The sequence below is a fragment of the Callionymus lyra genome, chromosome 15 (genome assembly GCF_982586985.1).
Source record: "Callionymus lyra chromosome 15, fCalLyr1.hap1.1, whole genome shotgun sequence".
Taxonomy (NCBI): Eukaryota; Metazoa; Chordata; class Actinopteri; order Syngnathiformes; family Callionymidae; genus Callionymus; species Callionymus lyra.
This window is the reverse complement of record NC_141832.1, coordinates 25,438,841-25,458,587: the sequence shown is the minus strand read 5'-3', so window position 1 is coordinate 25,458,587 and position 19,747 is coordinate 25,438,841. Positions and strand designations below refer to the sequence as shown.

The window sequence follows — 19,747 nt, the reverse complement described above, 5'->3', positions numbered from 1 at the left end:
CTTAAACACACACATAAGTCACTATATTTTTGATTATTGATCACAGAAACCTGTTAAATAACAACAGTGTATAAATGTATTAACATTCAGGTTTGGGAAATCGCACATCTCCTATGGCCACAGTCAATACGATGACATGGGTTATTTAAAAAAAACATAGGATAGCCAATGGCACGAGAAAGGGGTTTTTGCTGTCCCCATCCCTCTTTACTCTTTTTAATGAATCTCTTGCAGTATCAATCAATCAGGGAAAGTAGCACAATTAAAGGTATCCAAACACCACGCAGGTAACACATAATAATCCGCTATGCAAATGACTTTCTGATCCACCTAAGGAAGTTAGTCATCTCTTCAAGAGTGTTTTAGCATCATCCAATTCTTCTCTACAGTATTATCTCTGGTTACTCCGTAAACTGGTCAAATGTACCATCTGGATAAAAGGCTTTCACTTGATTTTTTTAAGACTCTTGTGTTCTTCTCTGTGTTAGCCTTTTAATCATTTATTTTATTGGGTATTTTTTGATTGTTTAAGCGCTTTGTGACCCTGGTCTTGAAAAGCGCTCTACAAATACTAATTACTTACTTACTTACTTACAAAAAATGTGTCAAGGTTAGCCGTGCTAGCCATAACCTAAAAGTAGTAAGTATTTAAGAATTCACATCTCCCAAGATTTATCAGAGAAAGGGTTTGCACATGTTTTAGTTGGTTCCACTTTCTCCAAACCATTGGCATCTCTAGCCCGGCACTATTTTGGTTATTCTCCTACCTCTCAGCTTTCATTACATTTCCATAAACAACTTCAAATCGAATTCCCTCCCTGTCTCTACTGTTTTTTTCCCCAATATCCTATTTATCATCTACATGCTTTCCCTTGGTCATCAGTGACTTTGACCTCATCCATTCACCTCCACAAATGAGTCCTATTTCACAATGACAGATTTGAGTCATCGCTGGGTGGGAAAGCTGTGAAGTTCGCAAACATTACTGAGGGTGCATCGAGGCAGGGGAAGAGGGAGGCTGTATGTTATCGAGGTATTTATTGTGCACACAGGTGATAAATGCTGCTTCGTACCTACACAAACATTAACGTTACCTGGCTGAGGGAGTGGCAGATGGTTCCACGTTTAGCTGCCTTATTTCTCCAGCACACTTGCAGAGAGCAGTGAGAGGATCGGCCACAAAGCATATCTGAAGAGGAATATTCATTTATTTCCGTGTTGAGTTAAGATACAGCTCCGCCATGGTAACACTGGACCTTAGGGTGCTTATAGTGCGTATTCTGGAGGTGATCTTCACCTGTATCGCATTCAGCCTGGTTGCATCATTGGGTCACAGAACAAACTCTTTCTGGACATGGTGCATTTTCACTTGGTGTTTTTGTTTTGCTGTCACCGTCTTGATTCTGCTTTTTGAAATCACTGATGTGAGCTCCAAACTACCGATATCATGGGATGACTTCACTGCTGCCTTCGCAATGTTGGCCACCTTAATGGTGAGTAGTCAATAGGCTCATTGATGAGGGTTTGACTATATGTTCCTTGCCTGGACTAGAGGCTCCGTTATGCTTGACTAGTTCGGACAGGCTCCCTAACCCTGCCTCAACTAGTTGCAGGTTAATGAATGTGTGAATTGTTCCTATCAAGAAACTACGTTTTTTACAGATAAAATAGGTCTTAATAGTTAATAATTACTCCTGTCATTGGGTAGAAGTTCTTTCATAGTAGAGTAGGTAGAGTGTTTATTTATTAACTTCAACAACTAATATTAAATGACAGGAGGGGATTAAATGTATGTTTGTGGTTCGAATATCTGTTATGTGACAGAGTTTTACAGAGATGTGTTGTCTCTTTTCTCCAGACCCTGGCAGCCTCCATCATCTATCCAAACTACACTTCTTGTCCAAATTGTGACAAACAGATTGCTGCAGTCGTCATGTCCTGTCTTGCTTTCATCGCGTATGCGGTCGAGGTCGGGCTGATCCGAGCAAAACCTGGTGAGATAAGCGGGTTTCTTGCCACCGTGCCCGGCCTCCTTAAAGTCCTAGAGACATTTGTAGCCTGTATCATCTTCATCTGTCTGGAACGGAGTCACTACACACGGTATGCCGGGCTCCAGTGGTGTGTCGCCGTCTATTCCATCTGCTTCATCGTCGCCCTCCTCATCATTCTTTTCACCATCTTTCGACTTCTGGCACTATTCCCAGTGCCCTTTGATAAAGTTCTGATCTTTTTTAACGTGTTGGCCATCTTGATGTACATGACAGCCGTAGTCATTTGGCCACTCTACAGCTTTAAGAACAACAAAGGCAGGCCAAATAACTGTGTAAAACCGTGTCCATGGGATGCTCTGGTGGTGATAACTTTCATGACATGTGTCAACCTGGTGGTTTATATCGTTGACACTGTTTATTCATTCAAGATTGTTTTCATCAGTAGATAAGTCATTCAGTGCTCACAAAACTTGTTTCAAGCTTCAGCATGGATATTATGTTGCTCTCAAAGGTCAATGAGACCCACCCTGTCCCTTCCCTTAATGTGTATTTTATGGTGCCTCATGACAGATAACGAATGAATCACCAAGCATCACCTATGAATGCTATGCGAACATTAATTACCATTTACCTTTAGTGATAATCCTGCCAATTGAATGTGTTTTCTGAATAAAACATCTCAGAGATGACAACTTCAATGTATGTTTCATTATAAATGTGCATTCTAAAAGCTTTTTTACTGTCAATCGTGTAAACTAAAAACACAACATATTGTCGATTAATATAATACATTTGACGGATTTTGATTTTCTATCATATTTACATATTTGTGTTTTGTGTCTTCTGTATGTTCAAAATGCATAAAAAACATGTTTAAATGATCACAAATAAATAGGTTTTTCTGCAAAGAGATGGAAAAATACACAAATAAAACTGAACAAAGCACTAGGGAAATTGAAGATGTTCTTTTTGGCTCCCTGCGTTGTTATGCTTATAAAGTTCCACTGCCACAGAAAACCACTGAGGTTCTACTTGATGCAACCTATGCCCTCTACCGGCCAAATTTAGGTTAACACTTCCGCTAAGAAAGATTAATGCACTATTATAGCCTCACCTGTAAATGGCCTCACCTCCACTTAAATGTCGGCTTATTGTAAGGTTATCATCATTATTGTCTTATTATTATTGTTGTGTTCTCAAAAATATCAGATTCAGCAAAGGTTAACACATGTCTTTATTGCAGCACATTTAATAACTACCGATACCTGACTATAGAACTAGTGACCTTTAAGGTGCAGGGGTGGTAATATACGAAAATTACATTCCCCTTCTAAAGAAAAATAAATAATAAATAATAATGTAACTACTCATTACTTAAACACACAAACTGTCAAGATAATATAACATCCTAAGGAATATCTCAGATACAAAAATAAAATATTGATCATGCTATCTTTCAGCATTAATTTTCAAACAAAACTTTCCTTAAATAAAATCAGTTCAATTAGAACATCAAAACTAATATACATTGGTGGGAAAATACCAAGTTAGTGTTTTGAGTGTTATCAAATTTGTTGAACCAAGGAAAACGTGTTTACCGTTGCTCTTGTTTCAATCACTGCTTGATTTGTATATGTTGTAAAACACTCAGGACTGATTAAATCAAGTAAGAAGATCGGAAGAAACATCTTCCTCTGTTACATTTAACGACTATTTTGACGATCTGTTTTGGTTTCCTTGTGGCTGAACTTTGTCCTGTTTCATGGGTAATAGATAACGTAAATTTGTGTATAAAGGTGTGACTGAAACAAGGCACTCCAGGGTGAAAATGGGACCTTCTAGTGAGAGGGTCTTGTATTCATCTCTCCTCATTATGAGAAAAACGTTGTGCCTTTAAATCAAATCTGATGTTTACAGTTTAAGTCAGATTCCTAACCTGACATACATATTCTGCATTCAACACCATCCTCCCGTCTCTGCTCCGAGACAAGCCCTAGCAGCTAAACGTGCCGGACTCCCTCTGCAGGTGGATCATAGACTTCTTGATAGGCCCTCAACACTGGATCCCCTCAAGGCTGTCTACTTTCGCCCTGGCTTTTTTTTAGTAGTTGCGCTGGCGACTTGAAGTTGTCCACAGGTGTGTTTCTGTACTCAAGTAGACTCAGGTATAGGTCTTTCTTGTTCGTATGTGCTTTGTCCATCAGCAGCAGAGACCTCCAGTCAACTATATTCTTACCTCATCAGCTGAAGAAATCCCCTAGACTGGCACATATGTCAACACGTAAGTGGAAGCAAACATAGCTAATTGAGCTGGCCTTAGACATTTACCTCCTTAGTGGCTCAGCTCTTACCAGGCAATGAAAGATAGCGACCAGGGTCTATTTCTCATCTGTGTGTACAGACCCTGCTTTAAAAGATTCAAACAAAGGTTTTTGAAACACTCAAGTTATGTTCTGAGAAGGCATGTGCAATCCCGCAATGATGACAAGACAAAGACCGACGTATAAGGAACCCATCTCAGCTGGACTGAAACCTGCCCTTGCAGCATCCCGCTAGGCTTCATCTTGCATGCAATGATAGCTGACTATAAACTATACATGGGTGAACATGTTTACATTACAAATTGTACCAAAAAGTGTATTTTGTCTGTCTTTATTTTTTATTTGTATTTGTTTATTCCATTATATGTTTTTTAATTTTTTCTTAATTGTTTAATTTCAGCAATCAACCTTTCACTGGCCCTTCCACTTAGATAAAATCTGCCTTTATCCCTCACCTACAAAAAAGTTACTTACCCTGTGATAAACATGGTAACTAGTAACTCTGAAAATAACGAGTCATTTTAAAGTTTTCACCTGTGTCATCAACATAGAAATACACCCCTTTTCATCTTCTTCATCAAACTGATACACATTTTAAATAGGAATATATATTAAAAACAAACTATAAGTCTTCCTTTTCTTCTTCAGTCTCTATTTAACAAAGGGAACTCCACCCATTTCTGTTAAAGATTACACATGAATCAAGCTTGTGTTTCACAACCAGTTTCCAGTGTGTGGGTGGGTGGGTGCATGAGTGTGTGCATGTGTGTGCGATTGTGTGTGTGGTTGTGTAGATCTGCAGATAAAAACAGACCTGTGTCCAATCACCGACCCAACATAGGCTCATAAACTAGGCAGATAAGACCAGGATGTTGCTCTTGAATATGCAGTTGGGTTTCACTTTAGAAGAACAAACCCTCTCTCATGGATTACATCAACCGGACTGTGTTGGGATTATTTTTCATGTATGGTGAAGGATACCTTCAAGTTTAGAAAAACTGTTTCAAGATGATCCAGGTTAACTACAGGTCTCTCGTGCAGCCTTTGGGTCTGATGCGAATAGCAGCTACTTTCCTCACTTGCCTGACTCTGAGTTTGGTGGCGACTGCACAGGTCTTTGCATCTCCATACTGGGCTTGGTGCATGTTCTCATGGTGCTTCTGCTTCGTCTTCACTCTCATGATCGTGATCCTCGAGTTCACCACCTACAGCACTAAACTACCGTTCTCCTGGGAGGACTTCACCTGCGCGTTTGCTATGTTGGCGAGCCTCATGTGTCTGGCCGCCTCAATCCTCTACCCGGCTTTCTTCACCTGCAGCGTCTGCTACCGAGCCATCAGCGCCACTGTCATCTCCTGGTTGTGCTTCATCGTTTACACAGCTGAGGTGGTCTACACCCGGCTCCTTCCAAGAGGTCAACTCAGTGGCTTCCTTTCTACGGTACCAGGAATCATGAAGATGCTGGAATCGTTCCTGGCGTGTCTCATCTTCACATCTTTGGAGAAGGATCAATATCTGAGATTCCCCGGGCTGCAGTGGTGCGTCGCTGTGTACTCCTTGTGCTTCATCTTCGCCATCGTCATCATCCTGCTTAGTGTGGCAGGGCTGAACAAACACTTCCCTGTCAACTTTGACGTGGTCGCGATCGTCTACAATGGGCTGTCAGCACTCTTGTACATGACAGTATTGGTGATGTGGCCGCTGTACAGCTTCACAAACAATAGGAGACCCCCTGACTGTGAATACCTGTGCTCCTGGGATAAACTGGTGTTTGTTACCTTCATGACTATTTTCAACACCTTTGTTTATATTCTGGACTCTGTCTACTCAGTCTGGCTGGTGTTCTTCACCCCGGTGCCCAGTGAATGAGAGGACTTGAACAAGTAGATTTCCTCGTGTCAAATGTGATAATACAAGGAATTTATTTCCTCTTGGCTGGCTTGGGAACTTGAGTTAATTATTGAAATGCTTATCACTGTCATACATGTCAAATTATCTGATTATGTAAGGCTATTTATGTCAGAGATCAACTGTGCTGCGCCATTATTCAAAACAATTAGCCATCATTTTTAGGAACTGTACTGTATAGTTATATAAGTGAACATTGATGCCTTAAATAGACTCTGGAATCGTCAGGGAATCATACAAAACAAAACATTTAATACAGTTAATTGATATAAAGTATCCTTTTCCCTAATTCTATTATTTTAATATAGTTGTTTTTTATTATAATTACAGATATTTACATCAAACGTGTTGCCAGACATTGAGGTCAACCGGAATTTATCAAATGTTTATTCAATAATGGTTGGTTTTCTAATTACATACTATAACAACGGAAAATTAAACATATTTCTTCAAATCATATTTCTCCTGGCAAATTTCTGGAAAGATCTGCTATGTACAGACAGTTGGGAATAACAAGGAATTACATTTTGTTGTTCAATGATGGATATCAAATAATAATGAGTCTCTGACCAAATCTGTCTGGCAGGGCATGGATAAAAGAACTGGAATATAACTCTGTACATATACATAAGTTGGTAAACCCTGGACTGTGCTTGTAGGAAGTGTTTGGGCAGATTGAAGATTTATTTAAAGAAGATCTGTGAAACTGGTGAGGGCCGAGAGTTTAAATCTACAAACTCAGACCAAAGCCTTATATCATGTGGAAGAAAGAATTCTTAAAAACTAGAAAACTTTGAGTATAGGTGAAGATTATAAAGTCTCAGTAAAAAAAGGTTTTAAACTTCAACAGTACTCAATAACCAAGTGGAAAGATTGGTTTTAAAAGCGTCAGGTGACAGGTGACAACAAGTGACCATGAATGAACGACAAAATCATACATCACTATTAACACCCAAAACGGTCTTTTCCAGATAAAACGTCTTTCATTTGGTGTGTACTCTAATCTGTACATTTTTCAGCGCATGATGGAAAGCCTGGTGGCTGACATAACAAATGTGTCTGGACAACATTCTGCTAACTGGTCGAGATGAAGACCATTTGGGTACAGTAAAACATGGGCTGCAGCGTTTATATGGAGGCATTTGCTTAGAACGAGACAAGTTTACCTTAATAAACCTGAAGCTGAGTTATCTGTTATAAGGTAGTGCGACTGGATTACGTCCCTTGCAACAAAAGGAAACAGACAAGGTAACAGTTAAATGCACTAGCCAAACCAAATTTGAGCGAACTATATGCACACCTTGGAATGCTGAACTACTACAACAGGTTTCTGCCAAACTTTAAATTATTATACTTTATATTAACATTCTAAAAAAGGCAAAACCATGGAGATGGGAGAAAGAACAAGAGAGAGCTTTTGAGGATTCAAAGAGGATCATGCAATCTTCATAAGTGTTACTGCATTATGACAGCCAAAAAGTCTTGATCTTGTCCTGTAATGCCTCACTGTATGGGTTAGGAGCAGTGTTGTTACATTGAATACCAGGATAGACCGGTCAGCTTCACGTCATATCCGCTGAAGCGAAGTATTAACAACTGGATTATGAGGGGTTAGTGATGCTTAGAATGCAGTGTGCCATAAATATTTATATGGGAGAAAATTTGTCATCTGCATTGACCACAAAATTTTACTTTTTCCTTTCAACGGCATCAGAACGGTTCATCCTATTTTTTTTAGTCACCACATCACCCCTAGTCCACTACAGGCCTCAAGCGAAGTTGTTAAGAGGTAGGAAACTGAGATCCACGTTTGATTAAAAAAAAAAATGATCCTGACCTTAGAGCAAAGATGGAGAGGACACAGAGGAATCAAAAGAAATATGACAGATGAGAGGTGAAAATCATAGGTCATATTTCCTACAAAAGCATGTTAGGAGAAGGAAATATTGTGCGCAGACATGTGGACCAGTTGCCGGCGATATCTGTGGGTATACAGTTAATTATTTCTGTTTCTCAGAGAATGACATGCAAACCCCGTTTTTTGAAGGATTACACAGGTTGAATGTATAAGAAAAATTATACAGGAAAAAAAAAAGAAAAAGGTAAATTGCAATTGTTTTGGTTACTTAAGTTTCGTGTGATATTTGGTAAAGCGTTTTAAAAGACAAAGGGGAGGAATGTAGTAGAGTGCTGGTTCTATGTTTTGTCAGTAGATGGCAGTAATGTCTCAATATAATAGATTGTGTGTGCGTTTTGTGAGTTTACTTGTTACGACCTGTGACATCAGCAGCAAGAGGTTATTCCTAACTCGAAAAGGAGGCACTAGCCTTCATTTTTGGTCTTAAAAAGTTCCACAAGTACTTGTTTGGCAAACCTTGTAGCATCTAGACTTCTTGTGCGTACTCCCGCCGATTTGTTGTTTTATTTTCTAATCTTTTTTATATTAATATTAATATTTATATTTTATTTTATTTTATTTTATTTTATTTTATTTATTAAAATAATCATCAACAGTGATGAGTCTGTATGTTTGTAGAATTCTTCACACTGATAAACTATATTTGCATTGATTCACGTTCTGCTAATAATCTTGGTTTGCGTCGTCATTCGTCCTGTCTCCCTCGGGTCTGGGGTCGCTTTTATAATAGCCCATCATGTCGGTTCCATAGACATCTCTATACAAAGACGCCGCATCCACTGCCTGCCACTAGAGCGGTGTGTATACGGGGCGGCCATCTTGGTACAGTGCCACTCGCTCCTACAGTCAACAGCCACCCACCTCTAACCACATAGAGAGGGTCAATCTGACCCGCTTAATAAAACCAAGTAAAAATGTCAGTAGAAGAGCTATTAAAGATAATCTAATTCAAATAAATCTAAATCAAATAAATACTACCATTGTAGAGGACAGGAGAATTAAGTGTGGATTGTTGAATATCCGATCCCTGTCCTCAAAAGCTGCACTAATTAATGAACTTATATCAGATAAAACCATTGACTTATTATTATTAACCGAAACTTGGCTGTCTATAGATGATTACGTATCTTTAAATGAATCAACACCACCCAGCCACACTAACTTTAACGCCCCTCGACGCTCTGGTCGAGGAGGTGGAGTCGCAGCCATCATCAACTCATGTCTGTCAACCTTTACTAGACCACAATGTGATTTAAACTCTTTTGAAAGTATTATACTTAGCGTATCTAATACAACCTTGAGATCAGGTCAGTCACTTCTCTTTGTTGGAGTCTATCGTCCCCCTGGACCTTATTCTGAATTTTTGTCTGAGTTCCCTGAGTTCTTGACCAGCCTGGTGCTTAAATCAGATAAAGTGATTATTGTTGGTGACTTTAACATCCATGTTGATATGGTCCATGATAGCTTAGCTAACAGGTTTAACTCTATCCTGGAGTCATTTGGTTTCTCTCAGTATGTACATGAACCAACTCACTGCTTTAAGCACACATTAGACCTTGTCCTAGCATATGGACTTGAAATTAAAAATGTTATTGTCTCTCCTCAAAATTCAGTTCTCTCCGACCATCAATTAATAACCTTTGACTTCATTTTAAATGAGCCAAGTCTACGGAACAGGAACACTCTCAAAAGATGTCTGTCTGAAAGTGTCGTTACCAAGTTTATGGAAATAATTCCCTCAGTGCTCAGTAAAACGCCTAGCCTCAGTGTGTCAAGAAACTCTACCCATAGTCACCCAGACATTGATAACTTTGTGGGCAGTTTTACAGACTCGTTGCACAATACGCTTGACTTAATCGCACCACTAACAAAAAAGGCTGTTAACAGAAGTAGTCTTGCTCCCTGGTATACTCAGGAAACACGTAAATTAAAACAGGTTTGTAGACGACTAGAGAAGAAATGGCGTTCATCAAAACATAATGAATTCTACCAGGACTGGCAGGATAAGTTAAAAATATACAAGGCATCTCTTCGGAAAGCCAGAGCCAGCTACTACTCATCACTTATAGAAGCAAATAAGAATAACCCCAAGTTCTTATTCAGTACTGTAGCCAGGCTGACACGGAGCCATCAGTCCATTGAGCAGTCCATCCCTTCTCATCTCAGTAGCAATGACTTTATGAACTTTTTTAATGAAAAAATTGTAACTATTAGAGGAAAGATTCAAGACCTCCTAGTTTCGTCTAATTCAACCAGTGCAGCCTCACCGGTCACAGACACTATGACTGATACATACTTTGACTCCTTTCTACCAGTGAGTCCTCGACAGCTGTCCCAGGTTGTTTCCTCCTCAAAGTCCACAACATGTCTTCTCGATCCTATTCCCACATGGCTACTTAAAGAACTGTTCCCCTTACTTAGCACTTTCATACTTGACATTATTAACCTGTCAATAACATCCGGCTATGTGCCTCAGATTTTTAAAGTTGCAGTAATTAAACCTCTGCTTAAAAAACCCACTCTCGATCCAGAGGTCCTCACTAACTACAGGCCTATCTCTAATCTAGTATTCATTTCAAAACTTCTGGAGAAAGTGGTAACGAGTCAGCTCTGTGATTATCTCCAGGACAATGATCAATTTGAGGTGTTTCAGTCTGGTTTTAGGGAACATCACAGCACAGAGACCGCCCTGGTAAAAGTAAGTAACGACCTACTGATGGCCTCTGATCAGGGCCATGTTTCAGTTCTTGTTCTTCTAGATCTCAGTGCTGCATTTGACACTGTCGACCACCAAATCCTTCTACAGAGGCTAGAAAACCATTTAGGCATTCGTGGAACTGCTCTTAACTGGTTTAAATCTTACCTGTCGGATAGAACGCACTATGTACATGTCAACCACCTCTCATCGACACACACTAAGGTCAGCTATGGTGTCCCACAAGGTTCTGTTCTTGGTCCAATACTATTCACAATCTATATGCTCCCACTAGGGGACTTGATTAGAAGACACTCTATACATTTTCACTGTTATGCTGATGACACCCAACTTTACCTGTCCATGAAGCCAGATGAAAGAATTCAGCTAACACAATTACAGTCCTGTATAACAGATATCAAGTCATGGATGACCAAAAACTTCCTCCTACTGAACTCGGAAAAGACTGAGGTTTTACTAGTTGGTCCGCAACATCTCAGACAATTATTAACTAATGATCTAGCTTTACAAAATGGACTTGCTCCTGCTACTAGCACCACTGTAAAGAATCTGGGTGTATGCTTTGACGAGGACTTATCATTTAACTCACACATAAAACAAATCTCACGGACTGCTTATTTCCACCTTCGTAACATTTCAAAAATTAGGCATTGCCTTCCTTTAGATGCTGCTGAGAAGCTCATCCATGCTTTTGTTACCTCCAGGCTGGACTATTGTAACTCTCTTCTGTCAGGCTGTTCTAAAAAGTCTCTCAGAACTCTTCAGCTCATTCAGAACTCTGCAGCTCGTGTCCTGACTAAGACTAAGAGGCGCGAACACATTTCCCCTGTACTGTCTTCCCTACATTGGCTTCCTGTAGAATTTAGAATACAATTTAAAATCCTTCTCCTAACCTATAAAGCCTTACATGGTCTAGCACCAACATACATTAAAGATTTAATCCAAACTTACCAACCCTCAAGGACCTTACGATCCCTAAACTCTGATCTACTAGTTATACCACAAATCTCTAAATGTAGATTCGGAGCCAGGGCCTTTAGTTTTCAAGCCCCTCTACTGTGGAACAAACTACCGGTTTCAGTCCGGAGGGCATCTTCAAATCGCTTATTAAGTTGTGTTTTGAATGAATGCACTTGTGCAAAACGATCGCCAAACACTATAAAACAAGTTTTTACTTTCACTAATTTAAAACATTTCAGTCTGTCAATACTGTAATGAAATCTGCACTGTGAACGGCTGTCTCTGCCTTGTTGCTGACGGAGTTAGAGAGGCCTGTATGAGGGCACCAGTGCACATGCTTATGTGAATACTGTAATTGTGTTAATCCTGTACTTACACATCAGATTATGTCACAACAACCCGGATGTGGTAGGTAATCGACAAGATTCAAGATTCAATATTTTTATTTTGTCCCAGTGAGGCAATTTTTTTGCTGCAGTTAAGACAAACTCAGTGACGCACAACATTACAACAAAATATAAATAACATTAAACAAAATAAGGGGAAGGTTTCAGGGCAGTGACACGATCCAGTTTATCTAACTCAGCCAATCATACGTCGTGGAAAAACTGATGAGTATGATTTTGAGTTCTGGAAATAGACTACTTTATACATAACGGTAAACGTTCACTTCATTACACCAGATAGATTAGCTCATTTGAGAGTGCGGATTAGGGTCAGCGTTCTTTAAAAAAATATATATATATATATATATATATATATATATATATATTTAATTTAATTTATTGCAGTGTGATAATGATGAATTATATCTTATGTCCTGCTGCAAAGAAAGGTTTTAAATAATGTTCCTATAGTACTGGATGGACAGTGGCAGCTTTGGGAGCTTGGTTTGGAATATTAGGGGTTTTATTATTATGTTTCTGACCTGTTTTTCTTTGTCCTGTTGTCAGCCAGAGAAACTGATACAGAGTATGTGAGGGGATAGGCAGGGCAAAATGGAATCCAACATTGCAGGATAGAAGTTGACGCATATAATGGAGAGTGGCACTGTAAAACAGGGCACTGGTGTGAGGACATCAATATCAGATGCATCCATGTTATGATCAGGAACCTCAGGACCATAATCTGCAAAACGAGAGTTTCCTTGAGGATCCAGCACCACCGGAACCACCAGAGAAAACCACTGAGGAGATTGTAATTTGGGCCTCCCCAGAATCAGGTTCATACACCGAACCACACTATCCACAGTGAGCGAAAACAGCACCCCAGTATATTAAGGGTTTAATTTGTAATAAGTGATAACATATAAATATATTACTCTCAGTACTGTTTAAAATGAAACGTTCATCATTTACTTTTGTGTGCCAAATCTATTGATTGATTAAAAAACAAACAGATTTTCATCAAATAATAGGGTTCAGATTATTTAAAACGGCCAGTGTACTAAACTATTATAATGTTTGAATTTAGAATTTGAGAAAAATATATAGCTAAAACACAATACTTCAGATGTGACTCATATATGGTCAGAGATGACCAGAGATGGTTTCTGATGCTAGAAATTGATAAATATCCCATGTTAGGGTTGAGGACAGCCTCAGATCTCTTCTAGGAAATGCAGGCTCGTATGGCCTTAAAACAATTTCGCAATTTCGAGTGAATAACTCACTTTTATTAGCAATTATTTTAAAGCTCCCCTCCACCAGTGGCAGTTCTAGACAAATGGGGGGAGGAAGGAGGGGTTCTATCACAGAGCCATGATATTCAAACAATACATATTTAATGTTATAACATCTATTATAAACCACATACCGATTATACAATTTCATATTGCATTTATAGTATATATTAACAAAAGGTGGCATGTACAAAATATATTTTCCATGTGCAGACAAATGAAAGCATAATTATATTAAAACTATCATGTAAATTATTGGACTACTATCTCTTCAATCTTTCTTTCTCTCTACGTACTTTCATTTAAGTCAATCCAACATTCATTTTCTTTTTTATTGACTAGGGCAGGCGGCAGTTTTTCTTCACGTCACAACTCCCTGTGGGCGGGACGTGCGCGCACATAAGTACCGCTGGTGAGGTCTCTCTACCTGTTTGCTAGATTCTATCTGTGCAAGCCTTTGAGATCCAACATAGTTAAATAAAGCACTCCACAGCCTCGTGAGAAGACAGGTGCGTCTCCAAAAAACCTGCTTGGATGATGTCTAAGACACGCGTAACTTCTCCGGAAAGAGGCGCGGATGATGCGGCGCGGACGCGTAGCAGCGCGCAGGTATGCGTTTGTGCATTACTTAAACAGAATGAGATTATTTTCAAATGACGATTTATAACGGGTTTCAAACTGGACTAATAGGGAGATGTTCGTCGCAGCCTGAAGGGGCACAGGGGTCCTCAAGTGTTTGTTTCCTCAACACCGTCCTGCGGGTCCGCGCGTCATTCAGCGCGGTCCAGTGACTCCCCACGTCAAATAACTATTTATTTGTGCAACACATCTCTCTGCAGCCCCGGGTGGCCCAGTCTGCCACTTCTGACTGGAATCAGCTAGTCTACCTCAAAGGTCATTCGTAAAATGATAATAAATGCAAAGAAGCCTTAAAATATTTTGAAGAAGCAGTAGTGGGAGAACAGTTTTGTAGTGTAAACACAGAAAACTTAATATTAAATCAACACCAAGTAAACAGTAGCAAATTAAAAAATTAAAAAAAAGTGTTGCTGTTCATTGAGATGAGGAGACTCTCGATCCATCAGATTAGAGGTTATGCCTCCTGGGCTCCTACCTCCTAACATACAGTGGTTAGTTTGTTAAATTACTGAATAAACTGATTAATGAAAGTCGGCGAAAAATGAATTTTGAGTTTAAGTAAAATTAAATTAAGTTATGTTTGAATATATGATACATGTGTATTCTATATCATGAAATCATATGTTTTAATTGAAAGATGATGGTACCCTAAATGTTGAAGATAAATCTTCACTTTGGCACAGCAATCTAATTTGACAAATAAATGGTGCTATTTAAAAAATGAAGTAAAAACGTATATGACACTGGATAGGCCCTCTTAGTCGCAGTTCTAATTTAGAGAATGTTGTGTTGGCCTCTTGCCCAGACAATTCAGTGGAAAGTTTCTCTGCACCTGTAAATATGGGCGTCTGTGATGAGGGACCTCTGAATGTGATTTGAGTACAACTGCTAATTATTTTTTTCTTTATGAAAAATAAAGAAAATGCATTTAATATATTCATTCAATTACATTTATTTATTTAAAGTTTTCTCAAGATGCTTTACAGTTTAAATAACACTATATAAGAAAAACAGGTCCAAATTAGCAATGAATGAAAGTGAAAAAACGTCATTTTAACCGAAAAGGGGGAGAGGCAGAACCTGAGTAAGCCCTAACTATATGCTTATTAATGTATAATATTGGATTATTTATGTAAATAAAATGTGTTTATATTTTAATGTGCTACTCACACTTTTGTGTGGGTGTTTCTGATGTGTGTTGTGCAGGATGCGTTCTAAAATGCTATTGTCCCCTGCTATCCTACTTTATTTGGTAAAAAATAGCAAAAATAGCAAAGTACAAAAGCCATCGTCTTTGTATTTCTATTCAGAATAGAATGAGGAATAATAAAAAGCATCCATCATTTTAGTATGTCTTCACTATCATCTTTCAAAAATTCCAAACCTACCAAAAATATAAAAATATGAATCAAACATTTATTTATTTCTCTCCTCAGTCAACCCTAACTGGATGCTAAAACCCACTTTACCATGGAAGTCTTCAACTGGACATCAGAGAACACTGTCATGTCCACCACGCACACCTTCAACCGAGGAAACGCGTCAAGCGTTGAGCCGATGCCCTTCAATGTAGTCACGGCAGTCATCTACTTTGTGGTCTTCATTGTGGGGATTCTGGGAAACTCTCTGGCTGTCTTCGTCATGCTGCGCTACGCCAAGTTAAAAACCGTGACTAACATCTTCATCCTCAATCTAGCCTTTGCAGACGGAGTGTACATTTTGGGGATTCCCTTCCTCGGAACTAATAGTACTCTGTCGTACTGGCCATACGGGAACTTCTTCTGCAAGGTGTGCATGACAGCTGATGCCATGAGCCAGTTCACCTCCACCTTCTGTTTGACAGCTATGAGCATCGACCGCTATCTGGCTGTGGTTCACCCGATCCGTAGTGTTAATTGGAGGAAACCGCGAGTGGCAAAAGTCTTTAGTGCCATGGTCTGGATTGTTTCCTTTTTGGTTGTGCTGCCAGTCAGCATGTATTCCCATGTCCAAGAGGAGCTGAACACATGTAACCTGACCTGGCCGCCACCTGAGAACAAGTGGGCCATTGCCTTTATCCTCTATACCTCCATCTTAGGATTGTTTGCTCCTCTGATTGTCATCTCCATCTGCTACCTGCTTATTGTCATCAAGGTAACAGAGAAGAAATATTTTGGTTGGACTTCTTTTACACTAAATGTCTAATCACTTGTTTTGACCTGTAGGTGAGGACGGCAGGTGTGCGTGCAGGCATAACCAAGCGGCGTAAATCTGAGCGAAAGGTGACCCGCATGGTGGTCATCATCGTGCTGGTGTTCATACTGTGTTGGCTTCCTTTCTACATTGCAAACATCGTCAACCTATTTTATATTATCCCTGAAAGCAATGCAACAGCTGCAATGTATTTCACCCTCGTCATCCTCACATACGTCAACTCCTGTGCCAACCCAATACTCTACGGTGTCCTTTCGGACAAATTTAGGCACCGCTTGGAAGCCATACTTTGTTTTCACAGGTCAAGGAACCTGAAGCAGAAGGATGGAAAAGAGTCTCTTCACAAAGAGGAGCTGAGGAGAAACAGAGAAATAAGCTGCGTTAATAAGAAGCCAAATGGACAAACAACACAGGTAAGATCAAACTGGAAAAGAAGTAAATGGCTCTTTGAGAATAAACTTTTGGCATCATGTTGGTTGTTCTGTATTAATGTAAATTACTTCCTGACCTGGGTAAAAAATACTATAATATATTCAGGATTAAAATTATTACTGCAGTTTGGAATACACAGTACACCTGTCCCATTTAATCAAATCTTTCTTGGACAAATATGATATTGGAGAGTTAGCCTACTACTCATTAACCAGCACCAAATACCAAGATTTTCTATTTTCCCCAATTGATTGGGGTATGTCATCTTAAAAGAGTCCAAAAGTCAAACCTTAAAGCTTTTGTTGAACTTAATCACCATCGCACTAATGGTGTTCAATGATGGTGTGAATTTGAGTTAATGTATTATTGGCATGCTATTTTATTAATAGCTGTTTGGAGTAATAGTAATTACAGTAGGAGTAATAATAACTTATTTAACTCTGCCTGAGATATTTAATATTCATTTTGAGAATCAGTCCTTTTGGCACCAAGTTCTTCTGCAGTGATAATTTGAGTGCGTCTCCATACAAGTCTACCCAGTATTTGTACCCTTTTTATTCCATTGTCTCCAAAATGAATATTTTTTTGTATACATTTTTAATTTAGGGTTCATCCAGAAGTATGGGTCAATCCTGATTTTTTTTTTTAAACCAATTTCCATATCCACTGGTGGTTGGACACCATAAGAATAACGTATATTGTCTGCATACACCATTGTTTTATTAATTGAGAGACTCATTTCAAATACCTAGAAATAAGGGTTCAGTTTAGATTGCTATTGCAAGGGGCTCAAGAGCTATGGCAAAAAGACCTGGAGATATTCTGTCCCAGTGTCCTGTCCCCTGCTCTAATTTAAACTATGGAGAGATAATTCCGTTAGTTAGAAATGCAGCTCTGGGATGTGCATATAGAAGCGTTATACATGCAATGATCTTTACTAATTACTAAAGCCAAATGATTTTGTCAAGAGATTGCATTAAGAAATAATATCACTTCATTTCTACATGCATGTAGCTCAGATGTATATAATTGTGAGCTCTTTGAGTTACTTGATGGTTTAGTATTTTCCTGAATTACAATCATATTGTTCAACTATTCTCTACAGATTGCCCTATTGGAGGTCGACCGTAACCTTGAAGTTGAAACTTCAACAGAAAAAGAGCCAAATGGACTTTCATTAATAAACTCTCAACGTGTTGTATATGCTTGACTGATGAAGTCTTGGTTATGTATTTTGAGTTGTCGAGGCACATCCAACGTTTTACCCAAACCTTGCCAGTTATCATAAATAATGCACACGTTTGCTACAACTCCTCTGATGTAACATTAATTTACAATTTGTCGAACAAAACTAAATAGTGAATGATTCATGATCATTATTTATCATGGGCAACAAAAATGCGTGACCTCAATCCTCTCTTCCCTAAATGCTTATATCTCTGAATTCCTAATAGGCTTGGATCCTAAGAGAATATAAAGAGAATTTATATCTGAAAACTATTTATCTGATTTATCTCAATAAGAAACAGCTTTTTAGCAAAATTTTCCTTTAAGATACTCGCCATTCAACACAAAAGCAGGGGAATTCAGTTCCACTCTCTTCTCTTATGACTGATCAAAAAAGCACTTAGATAATTGGTCTAGTGCCTTCAGCCAAGAATAACATACAATACATTTTAGACCCTTTTTAAAGGACAATGCATTCCTTCCTTTATATCCTTATAAAGGATGCACCTTTTCAAGTTCTCTTTTCATGATTAAATGTAAGCAGGTGCAAAACCAGGTCTTTGAAAAGGAGTGCACATTGATTGAAATGTGGAAATTAAACTGTAATTAAAGAGCTTTACATGACACAGTAAGACTGTATACGCGTGTTATTGATCCTAGTGCCTGTAACTAACCAACTTGATAACAAATTTGTGTTGTTTTTTTTACACAGCAATTTGATCTTCTTCTAATGAAATAACAGCCAATAACTGATGTAACTTGCTTGATGCAAAGCATGTTTTATTTTATAGCAGGAATGTTGAAACATTTAAAATATAAAATGACTCAGGCATATCCTGAAGCTACCCTGACACATTATCAAAGAAACACCAGGAGTTATCACATTAAGAAGTATGAAACGTGCAGCAGCTGTGTGTGAAGTTTATTATAAGTTTATCAGTCAAACAATTGTCAGTGTTCAGCTCATTTTTGGATTGTAAAATGTCTCCTAATAAACACTCTTTCTTGTAGCGTTCATGCTCCAGACTCTTTCCTTCACTGGTTATTTTATTTTAAAAAAATAACTTTTGTGTACTTGTTTATTTATTTTACATTCACTAACTGGTTATATGTTTCATATCATAATTCTCTTGTGTTGGTCGCATGAGTCTCCTCTCCCTCATTAAAGCGTGTTTACATGTAACATCCCCACCTCCAGGATGTGAGGGTAGGAAACACACCCTTCTACCTGCAGCTCTTCTGACGTCACAATGTGTAGCTCAATGTCAAGTGAAAGAGTTGTTTTTATTATTAAATTGGACATTTTGCTTTTAAATGGTTGGTCGTTGAAGCCCTTTTTGCAAAAAGTGAGTTGCACAAAGTGGATGATATGTCTTAGTTTCTTGATCAAATAACTTTGTTCAGTCTTAAGTACAGCTTCAAATTAAAAATGGCCCTTACAGTAGCTGTATGTGTTGGACATTGTTCTGCCAGACATTATTGCTGGATTGCAGCTCAACCCAATTAGTGAGATTTTTGAATAAAAAAAATAAGTCATTTGAAATCCAAAAATCTTAAGCACACCACCTCTTTAAGGAGTAAAAATAATGAACACAAGACACAAACTAGAATGGATATGTGGCTTTGCACTACTATATAGCTATTTACGCTTCCAGTCCATTGATCTGATGGGGGCTGATTCTTCAACAGATGTTTATGGTAAACCAACTAACATATTATCCAAGAAAACCTGCAGGACTTTGAAGAAGTGAACAAACTGGT

The 19,747-nt window shown here is 38.6% G+C and overlaps 3 protein-coding genes across 3 annotated transcripts; all 3 read left to right on the top strand.

Moving 5' to 3' along the window:
* The first annotated feature begins 1,241 nt into the window (after positions 1 to 1,241).
* Positions 1,242 to 2,440, top strand: LOC148065582 (myeloid-associated differentiation marker homolog). Its single transcript, XM_087808689.1, has 2 exons — positions 1,242 to 1,493; positions 1,859 to 2,440. Exons 1-2 carry the CDS (start codon positions 1,242 to 1,244, stop codon positions 2,438 to 2,440), a joined length of 834 nt encoding a protein of 277 aa, XP_087664815.1.
* A 2,880-nt stretch (positions 2,441 to 5,320) lies between these two features.
* On the top strand, positions 5,321 to 6,337 carry LOC148065581 (myeloid-associated differentiation marker-like). Its single transcript, XM_087808687.1, has one exon. The coding sequence runs from the start codon at positions 5,321 to 5,323 to the stop codon at positions 6,179 to 6,181; it is 861 nt and encodes a 286-aa protein (XP_087664813.1). The 3' UTR covers positions 6,182 to 6,337.
* Positions 6,338 to 13,939: 7,602 nt separating this feature from the next.
* On the top strand, positions 13,940 to 18,996 carry LOC148065580 (somatostatin receptor type 5-like). Its single transcript, XM_087808686.1, has 4 exons — positions 13,940 to 14,104; positions 15,571 to 16,267; positions 16,339 to 16,740; positions 17,865 to 18,996. The coding sequence occupies exons 2-4, from the start codon at positions 15,605 to 15,607 to the stop codon at positions 17,967 to 17,969; spliced, it is 1,170 nt and encodes a 389-aa protein (XP_087664812.1). The 5' UTR covers positions 13,940 to 14,104; positions 15,571 to 15,604; the 3' UTR covers positions 17,970 to 18,996.
* The last annotated feature ends 751 nt before the right edge of the window (positions 18,997 to 19,747 follow it).

Coding starts and splice junctions, on each gene's coding strand:
- LOC148065582 (XM_087808689.1), top strand. CDS start 1,242: ATGGTAACACTGGACCTTAGGGTGCTTATAGTGCGTATTCTGGAGGTG. Junction 1,494..1,858: donor CAATGTTGGCCACCTTAATG/GTGAGTAGTCAA, acceptor TCTTTTCTCCAG/ACCCTGGCAGCCTCCATCAT.
- LOC148065581 (XM_087808687.1), top strand. CDS start 5,321: ATGATCCAGGTTAACTACAGGTCTCTCGTGCAGCCTTTGGGTCTGATG.
- LOC148065580 (XM_087808686.1), top strand. CDS start 15,605: ATGGAAGTCTTCAACTGGACATCAGAGAACACTGTCATGTCCACCACG. Junction 16,268..16,338: donor ACCTGCTTATTGTCATCAAG/GTAACAGAGAAG, acceptor TTTGACCTGTAG/GTGAGGACGGCAGGTGTGCG. Junction 16,741..17,864: donor CAAATGGACAAACAACACAG/GTAAGATCAAAC, acceptor TATTCTCTACAG/ATTGCCCTATTGGAGGTCGA.